Consider the following 24,810-nt stretch of genomic DNA (forward strand, 5'->3'; position numbering starts at 1 on the left):
TTGGTAAGAGTCCTGAATCATTAAACACCCAATGCGTTGAACTACATTTCCCAGGCTACTTAGCTACGGCGTATATATATTTTCAACATACTATTACCCTAAATATTTTTCAAGAACAGAAACACAATTTGAATACTAAAACTATAATTAGGAATCCTAATCAGTTGCGTGGTATTTTATTTAAATTCGTTTTAAAAGGGTTTCGAATGATTGGACTATTGTTATATACACGTTGGTGTGACGGCCCAATCAACTTCAGGATGTTGTTCTCTGACCCTGGCGGTTTTCATTTGAATTATTTTAAACGCAGGGAGGAGTAAGCCAGCTTGTATCTCATTGTTAAAAAAAGAAACACACTTTTCAAGTATATAGATTTAAGGTAAGTAATTTCAAATTGTTTACTCTTCCACTGCGCATTGCACAATTGTCAGTAACACTTGCTGAGTAAATGTAAGCGATTTCATGGCATTGGTTCCTAAGAAGGGAAACATTTGCTTTTGTGTTAACTCATACAGCTTTTTCATTTTAAAATGCGGTACGTGTAATAACGATCAAACACAACTAAATCTACATCAGAACTATGTATCTTATTGTGGAAAATGCGGTTTTTTTTTTGCTAGCTGTAGTTTAATGCTTGCCTGTCTTTTGCAAACTTTTTTTTAAACATGACTTGCAAAAGCAGGGCAATCAGTGAAGTAACAAGCATATTTCGCGTTGTTAGAGGATTTGTTTTCATGCTCTTGTTGCATTGTTCCAGCTGGGACACAGTTCGGTATGGCGGAGGAGTCTCCAGAATGGGAACTGTGCAAAGAGAATATCCAGCCCCTGAAACAGGGTCGGTCCATGTCCGCTCTTCTTCAAGCCCTGGCCAGCCAGGAAGGGGGCCACAGCGCTGCCATCGAGCAGGAGAAACAGTCAGTGAACTTGGCAATCTTGTGTGTTTTTTTTAATGCCTGAAGCACGTTTTTCTTGGGCTGGTTGACATAATTTTTTAATTTTGGTGCATTATCATTTAGAACGGAGGACAGATTTTTAAACGTCTATAAACTACATGGATGTTGGTTAACTTTATACTGTTCTGTATTAATGTAAAGTTACGTGTAAACCATGATTAAAATGTGCCGATGGAGTTAAAACTTCAGTAGATTTGCATATACTCATTTTAAATGGAGAATCTACTGCAGACTTATGTAATTTAACAGAACAGGCGAATCCTAGTGTAAGTATGCCCCACAAGTGGAAGAGGCTGTGATATAAAAGTGTTACACTGTTTTCAACCAATGTGAGGTTGAAAATTGTAATAATGTAAAATTGTGGCCATCACCTAATCAGAATGCTTATTTTATAAATGGTTATATGTGAATGAAAAGTCTCTGAATCTGAATAGGAAGTTACTGCTGTTAACTTCCTAAACAAGCAGTAGCTTTAGTTGAAAATAGCCTGTAGATGATAGGAGTGCAAGATATTGCATGCAAATGTGTTGCAAGGATAAGTTAACATTTCATACACATCAGTTACAGTTTGGGAATGTGTGTGACCTAGCACACTCTGCAAGGCTTGAAAGCCAAAAGGTTGCTTGCACCTTCCAGATGTAAACTGTTTTCTGCCCCCTTTTAGGGCTTTTGAGTCCGAAATCAGATTTTACGAAGGGGATGATCCGCTTGATGTGTGGGAAAGGTAGGCTGTTTTTACCGTTTCTTCAGAAATAGGAGTTCTCTACTATAAGATGAATGTGCATTATTCTCTTAAGATACCCCAGCGTTTTAAATTCTTTAAGCTTTTGATTGGTGTAGTGTTTTTAGATTTGACTTATCAATTATCTTCATACTGATCAAAATATTTTGATATCAAAGTAAGAATGCATAGTCATAAATGTTGTAACCTGCAGTTCCAGTACGTATTAGTATACCTATTGACTTACCAAACTTGTTTCAAAGTTTACTGTGACATAAGAACATTTGTTTGATCGCCTAGTTGTCCCCCCAAAAAATAGAGATTGTAAATGCTAAGAGAGAGATTGCATTAGAATAAAAATTGTATAAAGTATTTTCCAGTACTGTAGTGCTGCAAACCATAAGAATAATACAGAAAATGGTAAGACCTGGGAATATATTTTTTTTTCTTGGGGTTGAGGCATTTAATCTTGAATAAAAGCAAACTATTATGTCAAATTTCTCTTATCTTAATTTGCATTCTCAGGCGTTATGTAATGCAGCTTCTGTAAGTGTACTGAATTAAATGATAACGTTAATGTGGTTAGTGGTTAACATTGTAACAGCTGTCCAAGAAAAATACAAAAGGCCTACAGTATATTCAGTCCTACAAGTGTTATGGTTTGTTGTAAGATGAAAACAATGAAACAGGCTCTAAATATCAAAAGAGCTTTAAGTACAGAGACAAAGTACACCAAAACCAATTCACTTCAAACTTTATTATCCCTTTGGAAAAGTTCACTTTACAGGCAGTCCAGTACAATGAAGCCAGTCAAACATTACCAAGAGTAGACAGTACAATAGTGTCATAGGACATAAAGGAAAAGGTTTTTATAGACTTTTACACCTGGGGACACGGAGGTCAATTCACAATTTAGGGGGTGAGACACCATAATGCTCTTGGCCATCTTTACAACCCTATGTTTGTAAAAAATATTATTATTAATATATTATTATTTTACTTATTTTCTTCTCTGATTTTCAACCTATTTCAATTAACAGTACTGATATTTCCAAACCAGCAAGTGATACAGTATTGTTACAAATAGGGGGGGGGGGGTTACTGGGGGAAACTGGTGAAAGTCAGGAGTTGACCAAGCGGTTTAGTCAATCAACTTGTAACTTGTAAGTGATTTCTAGCAATATATCCGAGTGGCTAGTATAAGTAGAGGCATGTGAATTCTTTGTTCTCTGGCATACTTTTTTGAGAGGAGTAATAATCCAGACACACTTGATTAAACAAATATTTATTGAAATGACAAAACACAAACTACACTACACACAACATACCACACACAAGTTACTTTATGTACAGTATAAAGTACATAACACACTTGAGTTACACACAAGGCCTAACATTATGGTTACCCAGAAAACCCCAGACTACTTCTAAGCATTAATAGGTTCTCTTTGAGGGTATATGTTCTGAAAACAAAGGAACTGGTCAGTGATCTTAGGAAAAAATGCAACATCCCTCCAACCAACCTTAATTAATAGTGTGACTATAAAAAATTTTAAAGACTAAGTACTTGGGACTAGTCATAGTTAAAAAAAAAAACCTGAGATGGCACAAATCTGACACTTTTCAAAAACAAGTCGACAGTCTTTTTTGCTTAAGAAACTACTTCAAGGTAGAACTATTTGAGCACTTGTCTACAAGTCATTTATTGAAAGCATCTTAACATACTGTTACAGCTTTAGGTGACTTAGAAGTGTGTCTTAGATTTTAGATAAAGTTTGTGACATTGGGAAGAGTAAACACTTCAAACTCCAAAAGAGAGAGGATGTTTGCTGAGGTCTGGGGGTGTCCCTTGAGCAGAAAAAATTGTAAAAAATTTATCTTGGTATACCTAGGTAAGTTGTGGGTGAATGATTGCAAAGGAGCAGGACAGAAACAGACAATATAAGATCACATTATAGAGCTCTGGGAAAAATGAGAGAAAGGAGAGAGGAGTCCAGAGGAGTAGGGACTTGAAGCTTGCTCCAGGTGAGAGCCCCTACTTCTTGACCATCCAAATCAAACCTGAGTGGAATGATGTATTCGAACCTTGTGAGAGAGAGTGCGCTTTTCTATGTTTTAGGGAACTTGAGTTTTCTGGGTAAAAGATACCTCAGTTAGAAACGTCTTTCCTGCTTAGGGTGCATTTTTATGGATAGGGATATAGGCTCCCTTTTATTTTGTGGCATCCGGGGTGCAGAGAGAGATTTAACTGCAGGTTCCTTTGTATTTAGTTAGGAGGCAGCTTCTCTCTTATAAGGCCACTGTAGGCATTAAGGGTTTAAACAATTTAGTCAAATAATTTAGAATGGGCTCATGATGATTTTTAAGTCCTATAATAAGCTGACCAAGGTTGTGTCATCAGCGGACGAAATAAGATTTTTATCTGCGTTTTCTTTTACACTCGTGATTGTACAAAAAGTACAGAAGAGGGACAAGTCGCAGCCCTGTGGTGATACAATGGAACTGTAGGGAATGTGAAATATCTAGTTCCCAATTTAACTTAAGTCTAGGACCGTCTTATCAAGTTACTGTTTAAAATGAAGCTCTGTGAGAGGTTCTGTGCAATCAGCAGTATTGTATTAAAAGCAGTGGAAAAATCAGCAAATGCCCTTGCTTGGTCAAGTTGTTGATAGACCAAATCTAACAATGTGAGCATTGCTTTGTCTGCTTACCTCTGTAAGCAACTGCAGGGGGTCAGTAAGGTCCTGTGTTCTTTGTGATGTGATGTCAGAGAAGACAAATGCATGAGAAAAGACAATTTGAGATTGACTTCAGCATTATACTTTAAGTAAAAGTTGCCAGATTCTTATTATGAAAAAATAGGATTACTGGAATGTTACGTGAAAAACTGACGTCACATTTCTGGAAGTAATATATAAGGCAGAATTTTTCAGTTACCTGCTATGAGCTCTTTACTGTAAGTATGAGCAGAAATGTATTTGTGCAGTGACAGTTTCCCCTCCCATCTATAGTGGGATGAAAGTTCTAAGCTAAAATGACCTCTTTTCCAGGCTAACGATCATCTAACTAGACGTTGTTGCAGGTTCTGAAGAGAAACAAGTATAGACCACCTGTAGCTACTGTGCAGTGAATGATGAGCTTTGTGCTACAAGCAAAAAATGGAAATGTTAGAAATCATTTTATGCTGGCGCATTACCTGTACTGTACGTTTTCTTCCTAGATATATAAAATGGACACAGCAGATGTACCCCCAAGGAGGAAAAGCAAGTAACTTTTCCATCTTGCTAGAGAGGGCTGTCATGCGGTTCAAAGACGAGAAGAAATACTACAATGATGTCCGTTATGTTAACCTCTGGATTAAATTTGTGAGTGGTCGACTGCTATCTTCAAATTATGTTTTGAGAAGTGTGGTGATTAGGTTTGTAAACCTTTCTTTTTCTTTTTTTAAAGGCTGGAATTTGCGATGAGCCTCTCGATCTGTATAGCTACATGCATGCCCAGGGCATTGGGATAATGACAGCTGTGTTCTACATATCTTGGTCTGAGGAGTATGAGAAGCATGGCAATTTAAAAAGAGCAGAAGCTGTCTACCAGGATGGTCTGAGATGCCGGGCTGAACCTTTCGATAAGTTGCAGTACCATCACAAGTACTTTTTTTTTATTTACAATAGATTTTTCCTCTTTTGTTTTTTAAACATGTTTGCCATTTGGCTATATTTAGGGTCTAATATACAATAATGAATGCGTTCCCTCTTTTTTTGTATGTGAGGCATTATATGTGAGGTTGCATAAGGTTGGTTACAACAAAAAATTGAATTAAATAAGATGACAGATTAGATGATCAGTACAAATGCACAAAAGTACAAAGGGTGACAATTGAGTTGACATGTCCATTGGAAGAATTCTAGTTTGTGCACATTTTAAAAGCTTTGTTAAGGGGCTTCTGTCAGTCAAACCCTTGCTTGAAGTGCAGGTTGAGCTCAATGGAGCTCTATTGGAGGTTTTAGCCTACATCATATTACAAGTTGACTGTGTCAGTCCATATTTGGCTGAGTACTGGTAGGATAGGATTTGGGATTATTTAGAGCAGGGGTCTCTGTTTTTCAGTACATAGCATTCCTATAATTTGCCAGTCACCTGCAAGCCTGGTGCCTTCTCTGCTGTCAGCTACTGTAGAATTTACAGCCAATGCCTTTTCAGACATGTATAGAAGCTGTCGCTAGTGCACAAGGTTTAAAAAAAGCAAATGTTGATTGCAATTTGGAGTGGTATTTAATTGGCAATTCCCAACTACTTAGGGGATGAATCATCCTTACAATGCTGAATTATTTTAAGACATTTTAGGGATTACAATATGCACTTTTTTTTTGCCAAGTCTGATGTTGAACATTGTACTGCTTTACTGGTCTGGTACTTACTGACCCTCTCTTTCCAGGAACTTCAATTCACGTGTGATTCATAAGGTTGTAGCAGACATGGCCAATGGGGAAGAGGAAGCAGAAAGCCCTGAGCCCGCACAGCCTCAGAGGACTTCGCTGGCAGATCTCAAGCCCAGAGGGCACAAAAAGGCAATTGTACCTGTGGAGCGGATAGGGGCTGCTGCCAGCTGTAAGCCCATGGTTCCCTCTTTGTTTTTGCATGTTTTATCTTTAAAATGTTACAACCTTAATTTAAAAACAGATTACACGAAATTGGTGTTTTTCTTCTTATTCATTTCTTTCTGGAGCTTATCATGTCTTTTGCATTTGCTTCTTTCTGGTAGATCGTGGTGGGGGACTGAATTTGCAGGCACCTACCTTAAAATCTGTCCAGCAGAACCACCGATTAACAGTGTTTGATGAAAATCAGGCGGGAATTGTTGAATCCTCCAATTTCAAGCCGGAACCCTGGCTCGCCCCACCAGAAGCCAGAGCCAAAGAGAATGACCCCAAGCCAGAAAAATGGAATGGTGTCAAGGTATGCAACAAGAGACGCCCCCGTGCAATCTTGGGTTTAGAAGTGTTTGTACTCCTTTTGTGTGAGCTCCCTGGCTAAAATATTAAAAAAGCCTCAGCAAATAATTCAGTGGTTGGAACTGGATGTGTATTCTACAACATCCAGTTTTTGCAGCTCAGTCCCATCCCATTTGTTTAGTAGTACCTTTGCCTTCCGGTTGAGTTTGTGGTCGCACTGTTTGGTAATGGAAGGAATGTTCCACTTGTCAAACTGGTTTTCGGTAGGAGGGGGATCTGAGGATTGTTCTTGCCAAGAAAGGTGATGGAGGCCTGCTCTCAAGTCAGCCATAGATTGCCTCCCAAAAGCCTTTGATCAAGTTTTCCTTGCATTTGTGGGTATTGTCAAAACTGTCAGATTTCAAACTCAAAGGCACTTGAGATTTTAAAGCCCATTCTGATATGCAAACAGGATACACCAAGAAAGTCTTTGTTTTGAAATGCAATTACTACAGCAGTAGTTGGGATCTATTCTTAAAGCCATTTAAAACCTTGGCAATAGTCAGGCTTGGAGGTATTTGAAATGAGTCTTGTGCAATTTCCAATTCCACAGAAAAAGTCTGTGTCCAGTTACAGTACTGAGGTTCCGCCTTGCAAGCCAAACTTCCAGCCATTTGTGGAGGAGTCTGATCAGCTGCCAGCTGTGTAAGTACTACAGTGTGATATGACAGTTTGGATGTACTCCGCTTGGTGGTTATTCATGGTTCAGAAATAGGTATAAGCAGTCAGTCTCCTTTCAAGTGTCAATTTTCTTTTAATAAATAAACTAGACATTTTAAATATATTAATCATGTAACTATACAGGGTGGCAAGGTAGCACAATCATTACCATTGCTACCTTGCAGCACTGGCTTTGTATTCCTGGGGTGGTATCTGCAAGGAGTTTGAAATATAGCTTAAGTATCAGGTTAATAAGTCTGCCCAAGCATTTCTGGGATTTTTCAATAACTAACCCATTTTTTTATGTAAGGTGAGCTTATTATGAGTAATAACCCCACAGGGACGTTTCAAAATTGTTTGACAGAAGTTAAATCTCAAGTGAATAGAAATGATCAATTGTTTCTTCAAAAAACAACAGTTGTTGAATAAATGCTTTACTTTTTATAATTGAGCCACCTTAGCTAGTTGTAAATATATTAATAGCTAATAAATTTAACTAAAAACAAGTTGCAGCTAGCTGTTAACTATTTTTTCCCCATCATGTTTTCTATTGCATGGTCATAAACCTAATGAGTGAGTTCTGTGTTTTTGTGCAGAACACCTTGCAAGATTGACCCATCGGTGAACAATGTGCTCTCGGCCAGAAAGCCAGCGAAAGAGGAGACCCCACTACAGAGACTACAGGTCCAGCAGCCTGGTGATGGCGAGAAGAAGGAGCAGAGTACATACTGCAAAGAGTTGCTCTATAGCGGAGCCACTGAATTCTGCTTTGAGGAGCTACGTGCTGAACGCTACAGGATAAAGAAAGCCAAAGAAATGGAAGGTAAGACAGTAGGGAATTTGGCAAGCTCACCTTGCCTACTGTGCCTACCTCCGAAGTTGGATATTTCTTTATTCACCAAAGGCTTATGTATGATGTACTCAAACTTTGTTTCAGGAAACTTCCCTCAAGAACAAGCAGTTAAAAGAATGGAAGTTTTTCTCTAAATTTAACAGTGCATTGGATTATTCGTTCTTCTTCCACATTTACAGGGGGAAAAAAATCCACATTTGTATGTACACCCATCTCTCAGTTATAGCAAGTAGCCATATCACTCTGCAACTCACAACTGGCAACCCACTGAAGCTAAGCAGGTGTGAGCCTGGTCAGTACCTGGATGGGAGACCTCCTTGGAAAACCTAAGGTTGCTGCTGGAAGAGGTGTTAGTGGGGCCAGCAGAGGGGCGCTCACCCTGCGGTCCATGTGGGTCCTAATTCCCAAGTATAGTGACAGGGACACTATACTGTAAACAGGCGCTGTCCTTAGGATGAGAAATGTCAAACTGAGGTCCTGACTCTCTTTGGTCATTAAAAATCCCAGGGTGTTTCTCGAAAAGAGTAGGGGTGTAACCCTGGCATCCTGGCCAAATTTTCCATTGGCTCTTACCAATCAGAGCCTCCTTATAATCCCCATCAATGAATTGGCTTCATTACTCTGCTCTCATCCCCACTGATAGCTGATGTGTGGTGAGCATTCTGGCGCACTATGGCTTCCATCGCATCATCCAGGTGGGGCTGCACATTGGTGGTGGTGGAGGGGAGTCCCCATTACCTGTAAAGTGCTTTGAGTGGAGTTTCCAGAAAAGTGCTATATAAGTAAAGGATGATAATAATAATAATAAGTAATTGAAATAAAGTAATGTGATCTTCAAAATAATTTGAAGATCACATCATTCACCCAATATGTCTTATTTCTACATTAACAAAACACTAAATAGCCAAAATAAGAACACTATTGACTGTTTATCGTTGCCCTACTTGCCATAGTACAGTAGATAAGATAAATGTGATATACAAATGAACTCGGACGCACTGAGAAACTGTGTTGTCGGAGGTCACTATGGGGTTGGTGCCTTCATTGTAGCAAAAATGTCTTTGTGACTCTGAAAAAAGGCATAAAAATGCATGTTTTGTTACAGTGAAAATGGATAAACTGGGTGTTTGTAAATCGAGGTATATGAGTATTCTATTCTGTCTTTAATACAGGCATGTTTATTATAGAGCGCGTCTCTTCTTCACTTCATTTTGATTTGAGCCAGTAATGTTTTTTCCACACTTCAATCATAACAGGAGTATATCTGTGTACAGGAATTTAAAAATCTCCCATTGTAGTACTTCTGTATATACTGTATGCTTGGTTTCGTGTTTTAGTGTTGAAAGCACATAGCATTGACAGTCATTGTCACACTGCAAACATTGAAATGCAAAGGAAATTCCTTTTCTAAAGAGAAACCTCTAAATGTCTGGGTTGGCTTCGATTGTGCTTGATATTTCTCTCCATTTATAATCTTTCCCCTAAATAGCCCAAGTAGCTGAAATGGCCCAGGTTTTTTTTTATAATTTCATTTCCTTTTAATGTAAACATTTTTTTATTTAAGAACCATGAAAAGTAGGAGGAAAGAAAATAGTGTTTTGGCTGTGGAGCCCTTGTTAGCTTGCAAGCTGACACAGCTCCCCACTCAAATTTCTTTTATGCTTTTATGTCTGTGTGTAAATATCAATATTTTCTTCTAACATTTTAGAGGAAGTTGCTAAGCTGGCTAGGAGAAAAGAGGAACTAAGAAGAGAAATTGAGGAAAAGGAAAGACTGCTTCAGGAAGCGAATGTGAACAGCCTGTCTTGTTTTCCTAAGCAGGTGAGGAAATGTGACCTTAATTGGCAAATTTATCATGTAGGACTTTTTTTACCTTCATATTGATATCTTATGTTTTGTATTCTATGCTATTGTGTAGATGAGTTTTGAACTTTTGTTTTGAGTTTTGAGATACCAACTGTATATGAATTTGTAACTTTACCATGTACTGCACATCACCCTCAAATAGTACCACTGGTAACCTTTATACATCAGCAGTTACAAAATTAACATTAAAACAAGAGTGAACTATTTATACGCTGATTTTAAGAAACTTTTTTCATAGGTCCCACAAGACCACCTTCAAGTTCCAGAAATTAAGTTTGATTCGGTGTCTCTGGACCAGTCAAGAGCACCTGTGGACTCTCTCGAGGGATCAAACACAAAGTTCACAATTTACGATGAATCGGCACTAGGTGCCTATCCTCCACCAAAGTAAGACTTCAGTGTGATCTTGAATTTGTTTTAAAACAGTTTGGGGGTTGGGGGGGAGTGTGATAAAAATAAAGCAGTTTAGAACACTTGATGCAAAGAATATGTCCTTAGCTAGTTGATCCCTTTAGCAATGTAATGCAAATAGACTAAATCAGAAGTTAATCACTGTTTACATAAGAAAAATCAATCAGTTTAGTTTATGATCAATAATATACCAGATTTTTGATGAGCAGCATTTACATATTGACAGATATGTCGTGTTTTGACATTAATGATCTTGGCTGAGAATTTGTCTTAAACTGTAGTGGGTTTATTTTATGATAAAGGAGTGGGTTATTTATTTCATGTTATAGGATCTTCATCTTAATTTGTTATAACTGAGAATTGTCTTTCTCTTTTTCTAGAGACCAGTGCATCCCAAGCCCTGTTGACCTCATAGGTGTGTTTTCAGGTCATATTTTTGTTTGTAAGATGCCTTCCTCTTGTAAGAACAGATACTACTAATTATCCAATACAACATCTGTGGATTGCATAATCCTGCAGAGCCATTCCTCATTTGACATGTTGTGAGCTCCACAGTGCCTGACAGGAGACTTAGGGGTATGTCCCTCAGTGAAGCCACTACAAGCTTGCTGGTTCTGGGCATATCACAAAGGATGTATGCTGGTAATCTAAGAGATTTGATTGACTCAATTCTACCTTGGCGGTACTCTGCCAGTTGTGTGCCTTAATAAACAGAACATCAATTTACAATTGATTAGGGACACAATCCAGGCTCTATCGATTCTCCACCAAACTCAGTCTGTGCTCCAAACAAACAACTATTTTTTTAACCACTTGGATGCTCCACAGGGTAGATTTTGATTATGAATAAAAATATTGAAGAAGAAGTGTGGGAAGGAACCTCCTTTTATGACTCTATATACCTCTTAGCTTTTTGAGATGTTCTTGGATTTGGATTCTGGCTAACAGATTTAACACTTCATTTATGCTTTTTTCTGTGGCTAAGAAACGTCTATTTTTATTTCAGATGATGTTTTCACAAGTCCGTCAGTGAAAGATGATCTTCAATTTGAGGCAATGTTTCTGAAGTCTGGTAAGTTTTATTAAGATTTCATACCATAATAGTGCCATATCACTTTTATATTGTTGCATTCATCAGTGGAAATTAATATAACTTAGGTTGGAAGACCATCTTTAATTTTGGAATAGTATGTATGTTTATTGGGGGTTCAAGTTAGTTACAAAACAAATTTTAGCACCTTACTATATTTAAAATATCAAAAGAACGAAAATGCTCTTTGCTCTCTATCCAGCACATCAAAAATTGTGTTTTTGTTTATGAGGCATTTTTGTGTTTTATTAATTATAGAAAAATCATTTTTCATATGTAAGGAGTTACATCTGTTTTATTAATAATTACAATGTGACCTTATGAACATAATTTTGCTGTAATTAATATGAAAATAATTTCCCCAAACACACACTGTCCATTATTGTTTCTGATGTGACATTGCTGAATGTTAAGATTGAGATATGCTGATTTGTATTTAATTTGTAGGTAATGATGGATCAAGGCTGGAAAATGTACCTGTCGACAAACCCCTCTCAGAGTTTCTTCCTTTCACTATTCTCGAAGAGAAACCAATCAGTGAAAGTCTTCAGAAACCGTATGTACTTTACGTGTATTTTACTAGCCTCTATTTCAGGTTTAAAGCATGGTTTTACAAGGCACGGTTTTTCTTTGTTTCAGGGTTTGTCCTTTGATTTAGTAACTTCTTGAAAAGACTGAAATGAGCACATAAAACTTATATAATGTCCACTGTTATCATGGGCAGGCAGAAGTATACACTATATGTGCAAATAACTAGTGAATAATGATTTTAATGAGTGAAATTATTAATCACCTGGGCTGTACCTGATAAATTGTGGTCTCTTTGTAATGTTTCTAAGTATATTTGGTACATCACCTACAGCTTGTCTCATGAAAAGTTTTACATTATTTGTAATGGTGAAACTATCTTTTGCATTGGATTTTTTTAAATTTCACGGAAGCACATTAAACATACTGAAACTTTAATTCATGCTGGATCCTAATTTTAGAATTAATACACGTTTTGTTTGATGTCTGACCGTCACTGTTACATTATGATCTCGAATCATGACTTTCTTCTGATTTCTAGAGCTCCTGTGAATGCTTCGAAACCTACTGTTCGCAAGCCGTTGGCTGCAATACTGAAACCACTGGGGAATCCTCCACCAAAAGAAGCTGCAGATGATTGTGTAAAACTCTTTTCCTATCTAAATTGGAGTTCGATATATTATTTGAAAGGAATGGGCATTGATGTATAAAGTTTTCTTCTATTTTTAAGCCCATATAGTTGTCACTGGGAAGAGTTAAGGATACAAAGATATTAATGTTTGCATTTCAGCCTCAGTATTTTAATATTTTACAGAACCTAGTACTTTTGTTTCCCAGTCATATTTTTCCTTAATTTCTTGTCTGAGGCCATGTGAGATTACATCAAATGGAAGAAGTCATTCTGAGGTCTAAAGCTTTTGAAGGGTATGCTTCTTTTTCAGGATGAATTGGAAGGAATTGAGCCTTTGAATGAAGACGCTATAGTTGACAGCTACAGGAATAAAACCCTCTGCCCTGTGCCTGATGACACCTGTGACTTTGTGAGAGCAGCACATCTGGCGTCCACTCCTTTCAGTGGAGGTCTGGGCCAGAGGACCAGCTCAGACTCCGAGAACACTCTGAGCAAGGATCTGTCCAATGTTAACAGTGATACCCCAAAATCTGTAATAACAGCTGTGAAAGATCCTGCTTTTGAGGAACCCTTGATGGTAAATAAGCTTAGGTAAGACAAAATACCTTTTAGAATATAAGAGGTCTGATGGAATTTGTAATTTGTAATTTTCAGTGACTTGCTTAGAACACTGTGCTTCAGTGTACCAGTATGGGCTTTTAAGATGAAGTTCAATCCCATAGGTGATGGCAAGAAAAATGGTTTTGGCTAATGCAATAATAATGATTGAATAATATGCAATAACTCCTTTGGCGGCTTTCAAGTGGAAGTTTATTTTAGAATAGGCAGTCGGCACCTTTTGGGGAATCTTTGCGAAGATCAGTCATCCAACAGTTTACATATGACAGACAATTACAATAGTAATTGAAGCAAGTGAAAGCTCTGGTAATGATATCTTAAGGGAGTCTGCCGAACAGACGTTGATCAAGGAAAGTTGGCTGAGCTCTATTTTTACCATTTCGGCAGGGTCCTACATATATAGATTTCAGGAAATAAAATTTAGGGAAATGGGTAGAAAAGCATGACCTAGATTCAGAGCAGCCTAAATATCGGAACAAATTCTATGGTTATAAGCAATACAATTTGTGTTAAGAACAGACAAGATGAAATTTAGATTTCTTCCTGTCAGGATGCAATAAAGATGGGTGAATAGCTGGTTTCCTAGGTTACCATCAAGGCCTTAGGACTCCTCATTTAGCTAAGTGGTGTGGAATAGAAGTGCAGATATGAACACAGCTGTAAGTCCTTATTGTTACTATAGAATTTGTGTTTCATAGTTGTATGAGATTGTAAATGTTTTGTAAGAATTTTTACCAAGAAATCAACATAGAGATTTACCATACAAAATCTAACAAGTGCGTAGAATGTTAATGAATGATGAAACAAATAATTGAGTCATTTGTATCTGTTGGTCTTGGGCAATCACATTATTTCTGAAGGAATTACTTGCATTTTTTAATGCTCATAACTATTGCACACATCAAACACAACACACATTTTTAGGACTACTTTTTATCTGTAACTGTACTGTATATTTTCTTATTTTTACAATGGCTGACCATATGCAGCAAAAGTGTAGTAGTTTTATTGTTTAAAATAAAGTAGTGTCTTGGGCTCTGGACTTTCAGTGTAACTGAAAGGTTGCAGGTTCAAGCCATTCAGATTAACTACAGCAGAAAGCCCAGCTGTATAAATGGTTACAAAACTAAATCATCATAGAGATTATATGGACATTTGGTAAAGGTGTTAGCCAAATAATTCTTCCTTCCATTTTTGTGGGATACCAGTCGCTTGCAGGACATATGCTCCAAGACACAAGGATGATTAACCTAGCCAACATGTCTTTGGAAGGTGGGTGGAAATGGGACCACCTGGTGAATGCCCGTGCTGACATGGGGGCATCATGCCAATGCCACATGGCAGGCTCCCCACTCCAGAATTATACCCAGGACCCACCATTACCTCCAAGAAGAACTTTATTTTAGTCGTTGGTGTACTGGATGAGATACTGTATGACAACTGGTGGATGTAATTAAATGTTGGACAGAAGTATAGTGTGTGCTACAAAACCATTTTTCTCCTGAACAATGTCTCCCATTTTGTCAGGTTTTTGTTTTGTCTGCCCCTTAATAATTCTGCCTTGTTCCCCTGTAGTCCTATCCCGGAAGCCAGTCTGGAAGACACCCGCTCTACAGCTTCCTCAGCATCCTCCACTTCCTCCTCTATTGGAGGTCAGTCCGGCATGAAAGACATGAGCCTTCCACGCAAATGGGAACTGAGTCAGTCACTGTGTGTGAACACGGTTACTGAGCAAGAAGATAGCCCACAAACTGCAGGTAAGCACTAGCAAGCACCCAGGTGAGAATCTGTAAGCTAACATGGTTATAAATGAGTTCAAGTAGGTAGCTGCATCCGCATCCATGGGCTGCAAAGGAGCAAGTTAAGGTTAATTCCTTGCTGAAAAGAGAGGAAAAGATTAACTACTTGTCTGGTGTGTAGTGTCAATTTGAATAGAATTTATTGAATGCGTGTAGAGCCAATTTGAAAGCAATGTGCAATTGATTATTTATTAAATATGCAATTCCAATATAGTTATATTTGTAACATGAACACTATAATGAAAACTAGTGTATTGAAATATGGACGTTCCTGTTGATGATCTCTACCTTAAGGCAAGTCTTAAATGTCAGCTCGATTTGATCAGGAAATTATTTTCATCATTAGTCTGAGATGGCTAGCTGTAATATGCATAGTTAAAGGTATTGTTAAATGATAAGCTCTCTTGGGGTTGACTGACTTGAGTACTAATGCCAAATGGCTTTTAATAGCCTAGTTAATGTGAGTAATCAGATGTATTTACAACAGGTCTGGTGATTTGCACAAGTGTTTTTGGAATTTGGTTGCAGATCTCAAGTCTTTTGTATTTTTGGTTCATAATTTGAGATTCCTTTTGTTTCCTCTAAAGGCTCATATGCAGTTTTTTTGGTGCTCTCTGCACAACCCTGCCATTAATCGGTATAACTGGGATGTGTGATATGATTATGTAACGGAAATAGCAGGCATGTGCACATTGAAGTACTAAAGGTTATGCATGTGTTTATGCCAAGTCACACACCCATATAAATCGTGAGGACTTGAGTGGATGAATTATCCCAGCTGTAAAATATGCTGTTTGTATTTAGAATTCTTGTTTCTACCATTTTTGTAGTCGCAATACATTTAGATAGAATTGTTAATTTAGATGTATGTGTAATGTAGCTCTATTGTGTTTGAAACAGCATGAGTTTTTACAATTTAAATGTCGATTTTGGGGGGTTTAAAGTTTTGTTAAAAATAATCTTTGACTCGGCTGGTGGCACAGTGCTATTTGGTGTTGTTACTTTTTTCAGTTATGTATTTTTTTTCTAATGGATTCTTATGTTTTTTTTGCCTTTTAGGACATTATAAAAATTGATTCAATCCACAAAGTATGAGATAACTTTACCAGTATTGACAATCCACACTCGTTTGGGATTTCACAGAATCTTAACTTTTTATTAGTATTTTATCTCTTTTTCCACTGTCTTAGACTGATGCTAAGCATACAGATTATAGACATTTTGCAAATACCCATTAGAAGAATGGTAGTAATGTAGTTACTGCATTATCATGTAAATCTGTATATTTGTAACAATCAATATTCAGTATTAATAAAGCATAGAAGTGCTTTATATGCTATTTGGTCTGTTTCTACAGGAACTGTGATGGAGAACCCTGTGGGCTTGCATGTCAGAAAACAGCTGTTGGAGAAATTTACTCTGGGGAGTATTCCAAACCTTCACATGGAGCTGGGGTCTTTGCCTAAACTAGAGGAGTATTGTGTATTGCCCCTAGGTAACTGTTTATTTTATACACTTACCTGAATATAAAGTATAACAAATAATGTTTTCTTAGTTGTCTCATGTCAGACACTATTTATACTTGCTGAAATTAAGAAACCATTTGTACAACACTTACTGTATGGATGTTTTATGCTTGTTGTGTGAATGCACTTACATAGGATAAATGCCACATCTTCAATATTCCTTCGGAGTGCGAAGATCAGTGATAAATTACTGAGCACTAAATCTATTTATAGAATGTGCCATTTCAGAAACTAGCTCTTCATTATCAATGCCAAGTACATTATAAAAACATGTAAAAACTGGGTATGCTGCCTACTATTTCTGAAAAATATTTTTGTGTGCATACCTGTTCAGTCTATCAGTTTTATAGGACAACCTTTTGTAATGTTCTTCAACTTAAAGCATATTGTACAAGCAGAGTACAGTGAGAGCAAGGAAAGGAATGCAAGAGATACTAAATTATATTTTACAATTACTGCAACTCCATAAGCTACTGGAAAGGATTAAATTCTTTCTTAATTGTGACATTCATAAAACCATGTACATTTTCTTTAAAGGCGATGACACTTATGAAATCAAACGGGAGATGGTTTGCCATGAAAACTATAAAATGTTTTCTGGAAGCAGCTGTTTGGATGATGATGATGATAAAGTCATTATAGTCAAGGTAAGACCTTTAAATTGTTAAAATAATTTTTAATTGCCTGTTCCCAGCTGGGCTATATTTGCTGTGATTTTGTTTGTTTCTTAGGCAAGAAAAGGTAGAGGAGAAATAGAAGCTACAGTGAGATTTTTGAGAAAACATCAAATTCAATATAATACGATCCACTCATTGTTAAATACCGATGCTCTAAGATGGCTGCCTTAATAAATGAAGTGTTAATTCCATTCTTTGGCCATGTTTATGCAGCTGGCCTTGAGGCAATAAACACTTAAACAAAGCCCTTGTATCCTTCATTTAGAATGGAGCAGTTTTCTTTGGAACCTCCTTGAATAATATCCTCTCCTCCTTCCGAACAAAAAAAACCCATTTATTACCACTGTACTCAATGGAGACTGCTCAGGAAAGTTCAAACCCACTCCTGTAGCATTAAAAGACATGAAATGCTTAATACTGAAGCAATATCGTAACTCATGTCGGAAAGATTTATACGTCTCGGAATCTAGAGGTGATTATAGTAATTTTATTTTCCTGCAGGTTGACTTCCAGCCTGTGCCCTGGGATTTCTACATTAACATGCAGTTGAAGAAACGCCTAGGTGCAGATTTCCCAAGATATTTCAATGACCTGTGCAGCTGTTATATGTATGAGGAAGGCTGTGTGACATTGAATGAGGGAGTGTACTCAAGAACTCTGCTGGTGAATATTGAAATGAACCTACACAATGAATACAAAAATATTGGCAATCATTTAAACCACACAAAGCAATATAGATAACAGATTCAAAACAATTGTTTTTTCTAAAATCTGATGTGCTGTTTGACTTCAAATAGTCTTGAAGATTTTCGTTGCAAAATGATCTCTTCTTCACTTTGAACATGAAGAACCTTAGCATTTACATAATAAGCAGTTCTGTTATTTCAAAAAATGAATACATTTTACATTCTTTAGGGTTCTGACTGTTTCTTTTAATGACAGGATGTTTTGGAAACAACTACGCTTTGCCAAAATGTGGCTGCTTTTATAACGGTGAATTTGCTGGAGTTAATTGAACAAATGCACAGTTGCCATTTGGTGCATGGAAATGTCAGACCTGATACCTTACTCCTGGAAAGCAGGTATGCTGAATGGCTATGGTTGATTTTGTAAATCTCAGCCTTACTAATCCTGTTATGAACATTACAGAATGATGCTGCCATACAGTATGTCAAAAACAAGTTTCTGGGCTATTTCTTCAACTATTACTGAGAGCTAGCACTGTGTGATAATTGACTTGAATTTGATTTTAATGCATTCACTTCACAAACTGTATACCTTTTTAAATTTGTAATTAGCAGTGGAACTTTAAATTAATTTTCAATGCTGCTTCAGTAATTGTCAAGCAATGATAACCATGGATGGGATCATTAGTCTAAATGAAATTATTCGTTCTTGTTCTTTGTGTGTAGATTCCTTGCTTTGTGAGTATTGTGTAGTATATTTCTAATCTTTTGAAAACAATTCAGTTTTCTGGCAGAAGGCGGCACTCCCCTGAAGGTGGTAGATTTTACGCACTGCTTGGATTTGGATTTGCAGCCTGAAGTGACATCGGTCCGCGGGCTTCAGAACGCTCAACCCTTCCTGAAGCAAGGCCTGTTATCAGAAACCTCTTCTCCTTATCAGGTACAAGCAGGGCTAATTATAAACTACATATGGGTTTTAAAAACTTTACTGTTGAGAAAATTAGTGACCTGCAATGAAAAAAGTACCAGGTGGTTTTAGCTTGTAACAGTCCATGCTATGGTTGGAAAATATGATTGTGAAATGTGACATCATTTGTTTTTGTTTTTGATATTGTTTAAACTTGGTGTGAGTAACAAAACAGATATACTTTTTAAGAAGTACCAGCACAAGTTTCTAAAATGTACTGGAATGAGGTTTTGATTTTTAAGAACTAGAAAAATGAATGGCTTTAAAAGGTAAACAAAGTAATGCATCCTTTTAAAGCATTTCAGAAAATAAAAAGGAGACAGTATTTTGACAAAATTGTACCTTGGCAATGGACTACAGGATTATGAGTAGTAAACTGCCACAGTATTTCATGTATTTCACTGAAACGTTTGTTACATAAAGGCATTAACAGCAACTACAGTAGCTCTAATCTTTGTCAGATACTTCATAACAGAATCCAGTCTGTTTTTCTATTGCATCTTGGGATTGATCATTGAAACTTCTGTTTAACAATTTTCTAAATTAAAAATGAAGAGGGGCATCTTTTTATCCATTTTTATCCTTTTGATCAACCTGTGTGCTATTTATTTTAAGTAAAATGTGAATATACCCTGACAAAAGATTACTTTTAAGCTTGTATTCATTATCAGCTGAGCACAGCTTAACTGCTTCTTTGTTTTTTTTTATACACAGCTAGACCTTTTAGGAATTGCAGATACCGTGCATATGATGCTGGAAGGAAAAAACATGCAGGTCATCAAAGAAAACTCTGAATGGAAACTTGTCAAAGAGTCAGACGTCTCTTCTGGGAAGGAGAACGTGTAAGTTATCATTCATTCTATAGTAACCTCAAGAGCATTGGCTTTTAACCTTTTTTTCCTCTTTTGTTCACCATCTTCCTTCTGTCTTATGGTGTCAGCTCCTTTGAAATCAATGCCTTTTTTTTTAAAAGGATTATAATTGTTACAGTTAAAATTAATGATAAGATCCTAAATGTCTTGTTTTAACTGGAAGCTAAGAATAGTTTCAGATGAGAGTATTTTTCTCATTTGTTTCATAGGACAGTATTGTTCTAAGAATTCCTTCTATTGCTTTCTCAAAACCAGGTTCAAGAACTTCAGTGCATCAAGATGTCGATCAGTCACTGAATTCAGTCTATAGTTTGTACTAATACAACAAGCAAGTTATTTTAAACATGTCTTGTTTAGACTTTGAGTGTTCCAGAACTTCCCATGTTACAGTGCTGTATTGACTGATAGACTGAAAACAATACTTTTTTTTCTAATCGCATATAAAGCTTAGAAGAGGTCTTTGCAACTCTTATCAATTTCTGTTCCCTGACTTTGCAAAATTGCATCTTCATAAATTCTTAAAGAAATTTTATTTTAGTATCTGACTTTGTGCTTGCCTGATATCAAGTAATACTAATGCTCATTACAGAAAAGAGAATCAAACATCCACCTTGCTACAAGTGATTCTTGCTTAAAGCAATTTGGAGGCAAGAAACTTTACAAGTATTTTCACTCAGCCTTACTACAGGTGTCAAAAGTCAACCTGACTTTTGAGGTCTTTGAGATGCATTTCCAAAGCTTGCTTACTTTATCTCTAAGTGCCTTGCTATAGTAATTTAGAGCTTCTTGATCTTAAAGGCCCACACATGTAAATCTGAACTGCAAGCAGGCATGTACTGCAAAATAAAATGCAAAGCAACAGCTTTTTTTTCCTTTTTTGTGCAAGCAACAAAATTAATATATTGATAAAACATGCACAGCTGCTTCCAGTACTGATTACTAAAATCTTTAGGTTTGAGGTTATGGAAGCCTGCTGTTTGCATACTCGTAAATGATCACTTTTAAACTGACACATAACGAAAAGGCTAAATATAAATATTAATTCATATATACAGCGGATTTAAATATTATGCACAAATCATTAATTTGTCTTTTTTTTACCTGAAGAAATTTGTGTTTGTGCTCAGTTATACAGCTGGGCATTTTATCAAAGCAGAAGAGTATGTGACCGCACTGCCCCACCCAGGCTTTGAGCACATATCTTTCAGTTTACAATTCCAGAGACCGAACTACTATTCCACAGCTGTCGAATTGTGACATACAGTGCCGTCCACAATACAGCAATCATTAATTTTTATGTTTGTGTTAATTAGTAACCCTTTGGTTGAAAACCCCTGCACTAGGGGATAACGTTAAGAATGATAACTTATGGATATTACAAACAGGAAGAAGTAATTTGATCTGACTTGCTTGTTTGGTTGCTAGTAACTTCAGATAATGATCAGATAATTCTATAACTTAAAAGATTTTATGAAGTCAGGATCATACAAGTGTGACCTTCCCTACAAATTAAGAATAGTCTTGTTGCTCTCTTGCATGCTGCCTGGACATGAGACCATGATGTACTCTTTAATTTTATGGTACTGCTGTTGTTTCTGATTGATTTTTTTTGTAAACAAAAATGTTTCCATGCAAGTTTCTTTCATTACAAGCTTTCTGACGTTAAGTGCTATTTGAAGCCAGGGATAAAAAAGACACTAGTCTTGGAGTGTTTCACAATGTTAGCTGTTTTTAGACCTACCAGATAACCACTCCTGCCGTTTCAGAAAGATTAAAAAAGATCGTAAGTCTCAAAAAAGTAAGTTTTTGTTTTTCATTAAGCTTTTTTGTTAATATGGAGCTTTGACATTTTGAAGCTGCATGGAAAGTAGGTTACAGAGTAACTTTTTTTTTCACATTTCCCTTCAGTTCTAATACTTTTCATTTAATTTGCAGAAATGTAAATAGAGGCATTTGGCTGGATTTCTTCAGGAAGATCCTTAATCCTGGGAGCAAACCCACAGTCTCCATTCTTTCTGAGTTGCGTCAGGAGATGTGCAAGGAGAACTTCCTTAAAGACATTGAAAAGGAACTGGCCTTTTTAATCTAATGTATTTTTGCCACTGTTATCACAGTGACCCTTTACGGCTTTTTTATTTCTTTGTAATTTTTGCTTTTCATGTTAACAATAAAGCTTTTCTACTATTGTAAATTCACACATTTTGCATGGTTTGCTATTAGCATTTGCTCAATATGTCTACTAAGAGTTGAAACATGGGAATCAAAATAAGTAAGAAGCTTGACTATTAAGATAGTTGTACATAGATTTTGTACAGGGGATCCAATAATTTGATTGAACACCTTATTAACTTTAACAACGCCTGTAATTAAATTCCACGAGTAAATGTCAATGGCATATCTAGGAAACTATGATGAAGTGGCCAGAATGTTTACTGGCTTTGTTCCTTATTTTCTGGAGCTTACAAGTTATGTACAGAAATCCATCTCATCTCAGAAGTTAAATGGAATCGTAGAAAAGGAATTGGCTTTAAACAAGGCATCAAATCAGTAATGTGTATTAATGAGGCGATGCCAGGTCAGACAGAGTGCAAAATATATAGCCACAAAATCCAAACTGCCTTCCAGCGAGGCAATTATTTTATGTGGTTCCCTGTATCAGTCTAATAGCTATGCAAATTACTCAATTTAGGAGTTTAAGAACTGCAAATATAAGGATCACCTTGAGTATGGTGCTGTTTATCATCTGCTTTTACAGTCCGTTGGTGTGGTTTGAGAACACGGAACAGTGCAAATTAAAATGAACTATAAATGACGGGAAGGGCAGCAAAGTCATAAAGGCACACAATAATAAAATGCAAGAAGTTTTTGGAGAGACGCTACTGAAGAAGGGAGTTGTTTAGAGATACCTTTGTCATTGTGAGCTACCAAAGAACAGAGGCATTAACTCCGTGTTCATTAAATGTTGTGAGAGAAGGTTCACAATTATCTAGAGGGTATACACCTGCCAAGCTGCAAAAATAAACCTGACATCTCATTTCCATGTTTGTTTCCAGATCCCTGACTCTAAAAATAAAGTGTATTATCCATTTATGTGGTTTTATAACCAATTTAATTCAGTTTTGCCAAAGCCTATACAGGCTACAAGCGCAAAGGCAAAGGACAGGTTACCATGGCAAACACAAATTTCCAGGTTTCCCAGAAATCAATTACCCTTCCATTATGTTGGACTGTGGGAGGAACCTAGTACACCTAGAGGAAACCCATGCAAACATGGGGAGAACATATGAACTCCATATAGACAGCACCCTAGGAACTGAGCCCAGGGGCACAGCACTGAAAGGCAGCAACGCTAACCACTGCACCACTGTGTTACTCTGAAGTGCCTAATTTTCAGCAAATTCCTTGCACAAAGCATCATGCAATCTCTCCCCAACTTGCTGATTAAGGATTTTCTGAGTAAACGGTTTTACTAGGTTATCGATTGATAATGAATAGGAATGAAGGAAATGACTGTATCGGATAACTCCCACAGTGAATTGGCAGTGCATATTTCAGCTAGCATACCTGCATAAGGACACTCCTGAAACTCCCTAGGGTGCATACTGCTTACAAATCCATCCAGTTTTTTAAAAGCTGAAAGCAAATTTTAAAGAGGCCTCGCACAGAAAATTCAAATAAATGAGTCTGTAATTTAAAGAAATAAAAACCATTATATTATTTTTGAAATCAAGTATGAGTGCAGGAAACAAACGTGTATACAAGCAAACAGTTCAATTGCTGGCAATACCCAGAACTGGTGATTAAGGGCCCAGTTGGCATGAGCAGCCACAGGGGTACTGCAGTGCCAGGATTGAGAACTAGTGATCTAAGGTATTCTTCATAGGTTATAAAAAAACCTGATGTAAAAAAAGCGTCTTTCCCTTTTGGATTCCCGAATTGAGAAAAACATTTTATCAGTTATCTGCAAAAGGCATTTACAATGTACACAATATGTCAAATCGATTACTGCTTCTTTCTATTTCACAGTGTATTTTTTTTTCTTTGAATTGGATCTGTAATGCAATCAGTTGAAATTTGTTGGGTAAAAGATAAGTCTATGAGACATGATAATGTGCAACTTAAATAAAAAATGTTAACTGCATTTTTCACTCTAGGCTCTGAAATAGCCGCATGCGCAATATTGAAATTGGATTTTTTTTTTCAAAATCAACTGTATTGGACCCTATTCAAGCAAATATTTATTTGAAATAAAACTCCATCCATCCATTTTCTAACTGCATCATCCTATTCAGGGGGAGTCGGAGCCTCTCCTGGCTATTAATGGGCACAACGCAGGATCCATCCTGGCCAGGACACCACAGACACACACACTCACACCTGGGTCAATTCTTAGTGAAGCCAAATAATCTATAACATTTTTTCACTTGGCAAAAACCCACGCAAACACAAGTGAACATACAAACTCCACACGGATAGCACCTAGGTCCAGAATTGAACCCCAGGGCCCCGCGCTGCAAGACAGCAATGGAAGTAAGAATCTTTTTTAAAAAAACATTTCTAAAATGACATTTAAGCATCACCTAATTTTACTATAGAAAAGCACTACCCAGCTAGTTTGTACCTCATTAAATTTACTACAGTATCCCTGAGGATGATGGCTCTTTTACATCACATGATTTGAAAACAAACTAAAATAAAAAAATATATAGAAACAAATGAATAGCTCTGCAATTTAAACTAAGCAAATTACGTCTGTTTCACTTGTGAAAAACTTGTTCTGCTTCTGCAGTCTTTAATCTAGCGTTTGAAAATTGGAAAATATATTCAGATTTGGCAGCCATGAAACTTTTTATCTTTCTATTACATTGTCTGACAGGTGTTCAGTAATACAGGCTTTTCACACAGCAAAGTTAATGTTTAACTAGATGGGAGGTACGGTGACTAATTTGCAAGTCAAAACC

The 24,810-nt window shown here is 36.8% G+C and overlaps 1 protein-coding gene across 1 annotated transcript; it reads left to right on the plus strand.

The window, feature by feature from the left end:
* Positions 1-296: 296 nt before the first annotated feature.
* On the plus strand, positions 297-22,040 carry bub1bb (BUB1 mitotic checkpoint serine/threonine kinase Bb). The gene is made up of 24 exons (XM_088925575.1): positions 297-379; positions 758-914; positions 1,618-1,677; positions 4,895-5,039; positions 5,125-5,321; positions 6,110-6,282; positions 6,437-6,630; positions 7,219-7,310; positions 7,922-8,148; positions 9,887-9,999; positions 10,283-10,431; positions 10,836-10,870; positions 11,462-11,527; positions 11,993-12,101; positions 12,615-12,714; positions 13,015-13,295; positions 14,898-15,079; positions 16,479-16,616; positions 17,185-17,294; positions 17,826-17,987; positions 18,267-18,406; positions 18,794-18,950; positions 19,692-19,819; positions 21,785-22,040. The coding sequence occupies exons 2-24, from the start codon at positions 775-777 to the stop codon at positions 21,936-21,938; spliced, it is 3,252 nt and encodes a 1,083-aa protein (XP_088781701.1). The 5' UTR covers positions 297-379; positions 758-774; the 3' UTR covers positions 21,939-22,040.
* Positions 22,041-24,810: the final 2,770 nt, after the last annotated feature.

This window comes from Atractosteus spatula, chromosome 9 (genome assembly GCF_055471065.1).
Source record: "Atractosteus spatula isolate fAtrSpa1 chromosome 9, fAtrSpa1.hap1, whole genome shotgun sequence".
Taxonomy (NCBI): domain Eukaryota; kingdom Metazoa; phylum Chordata; class Actinopteri; order Semionotiformes; family Lepisosteidae; genus Atractosteus; species Atractosteus spatula.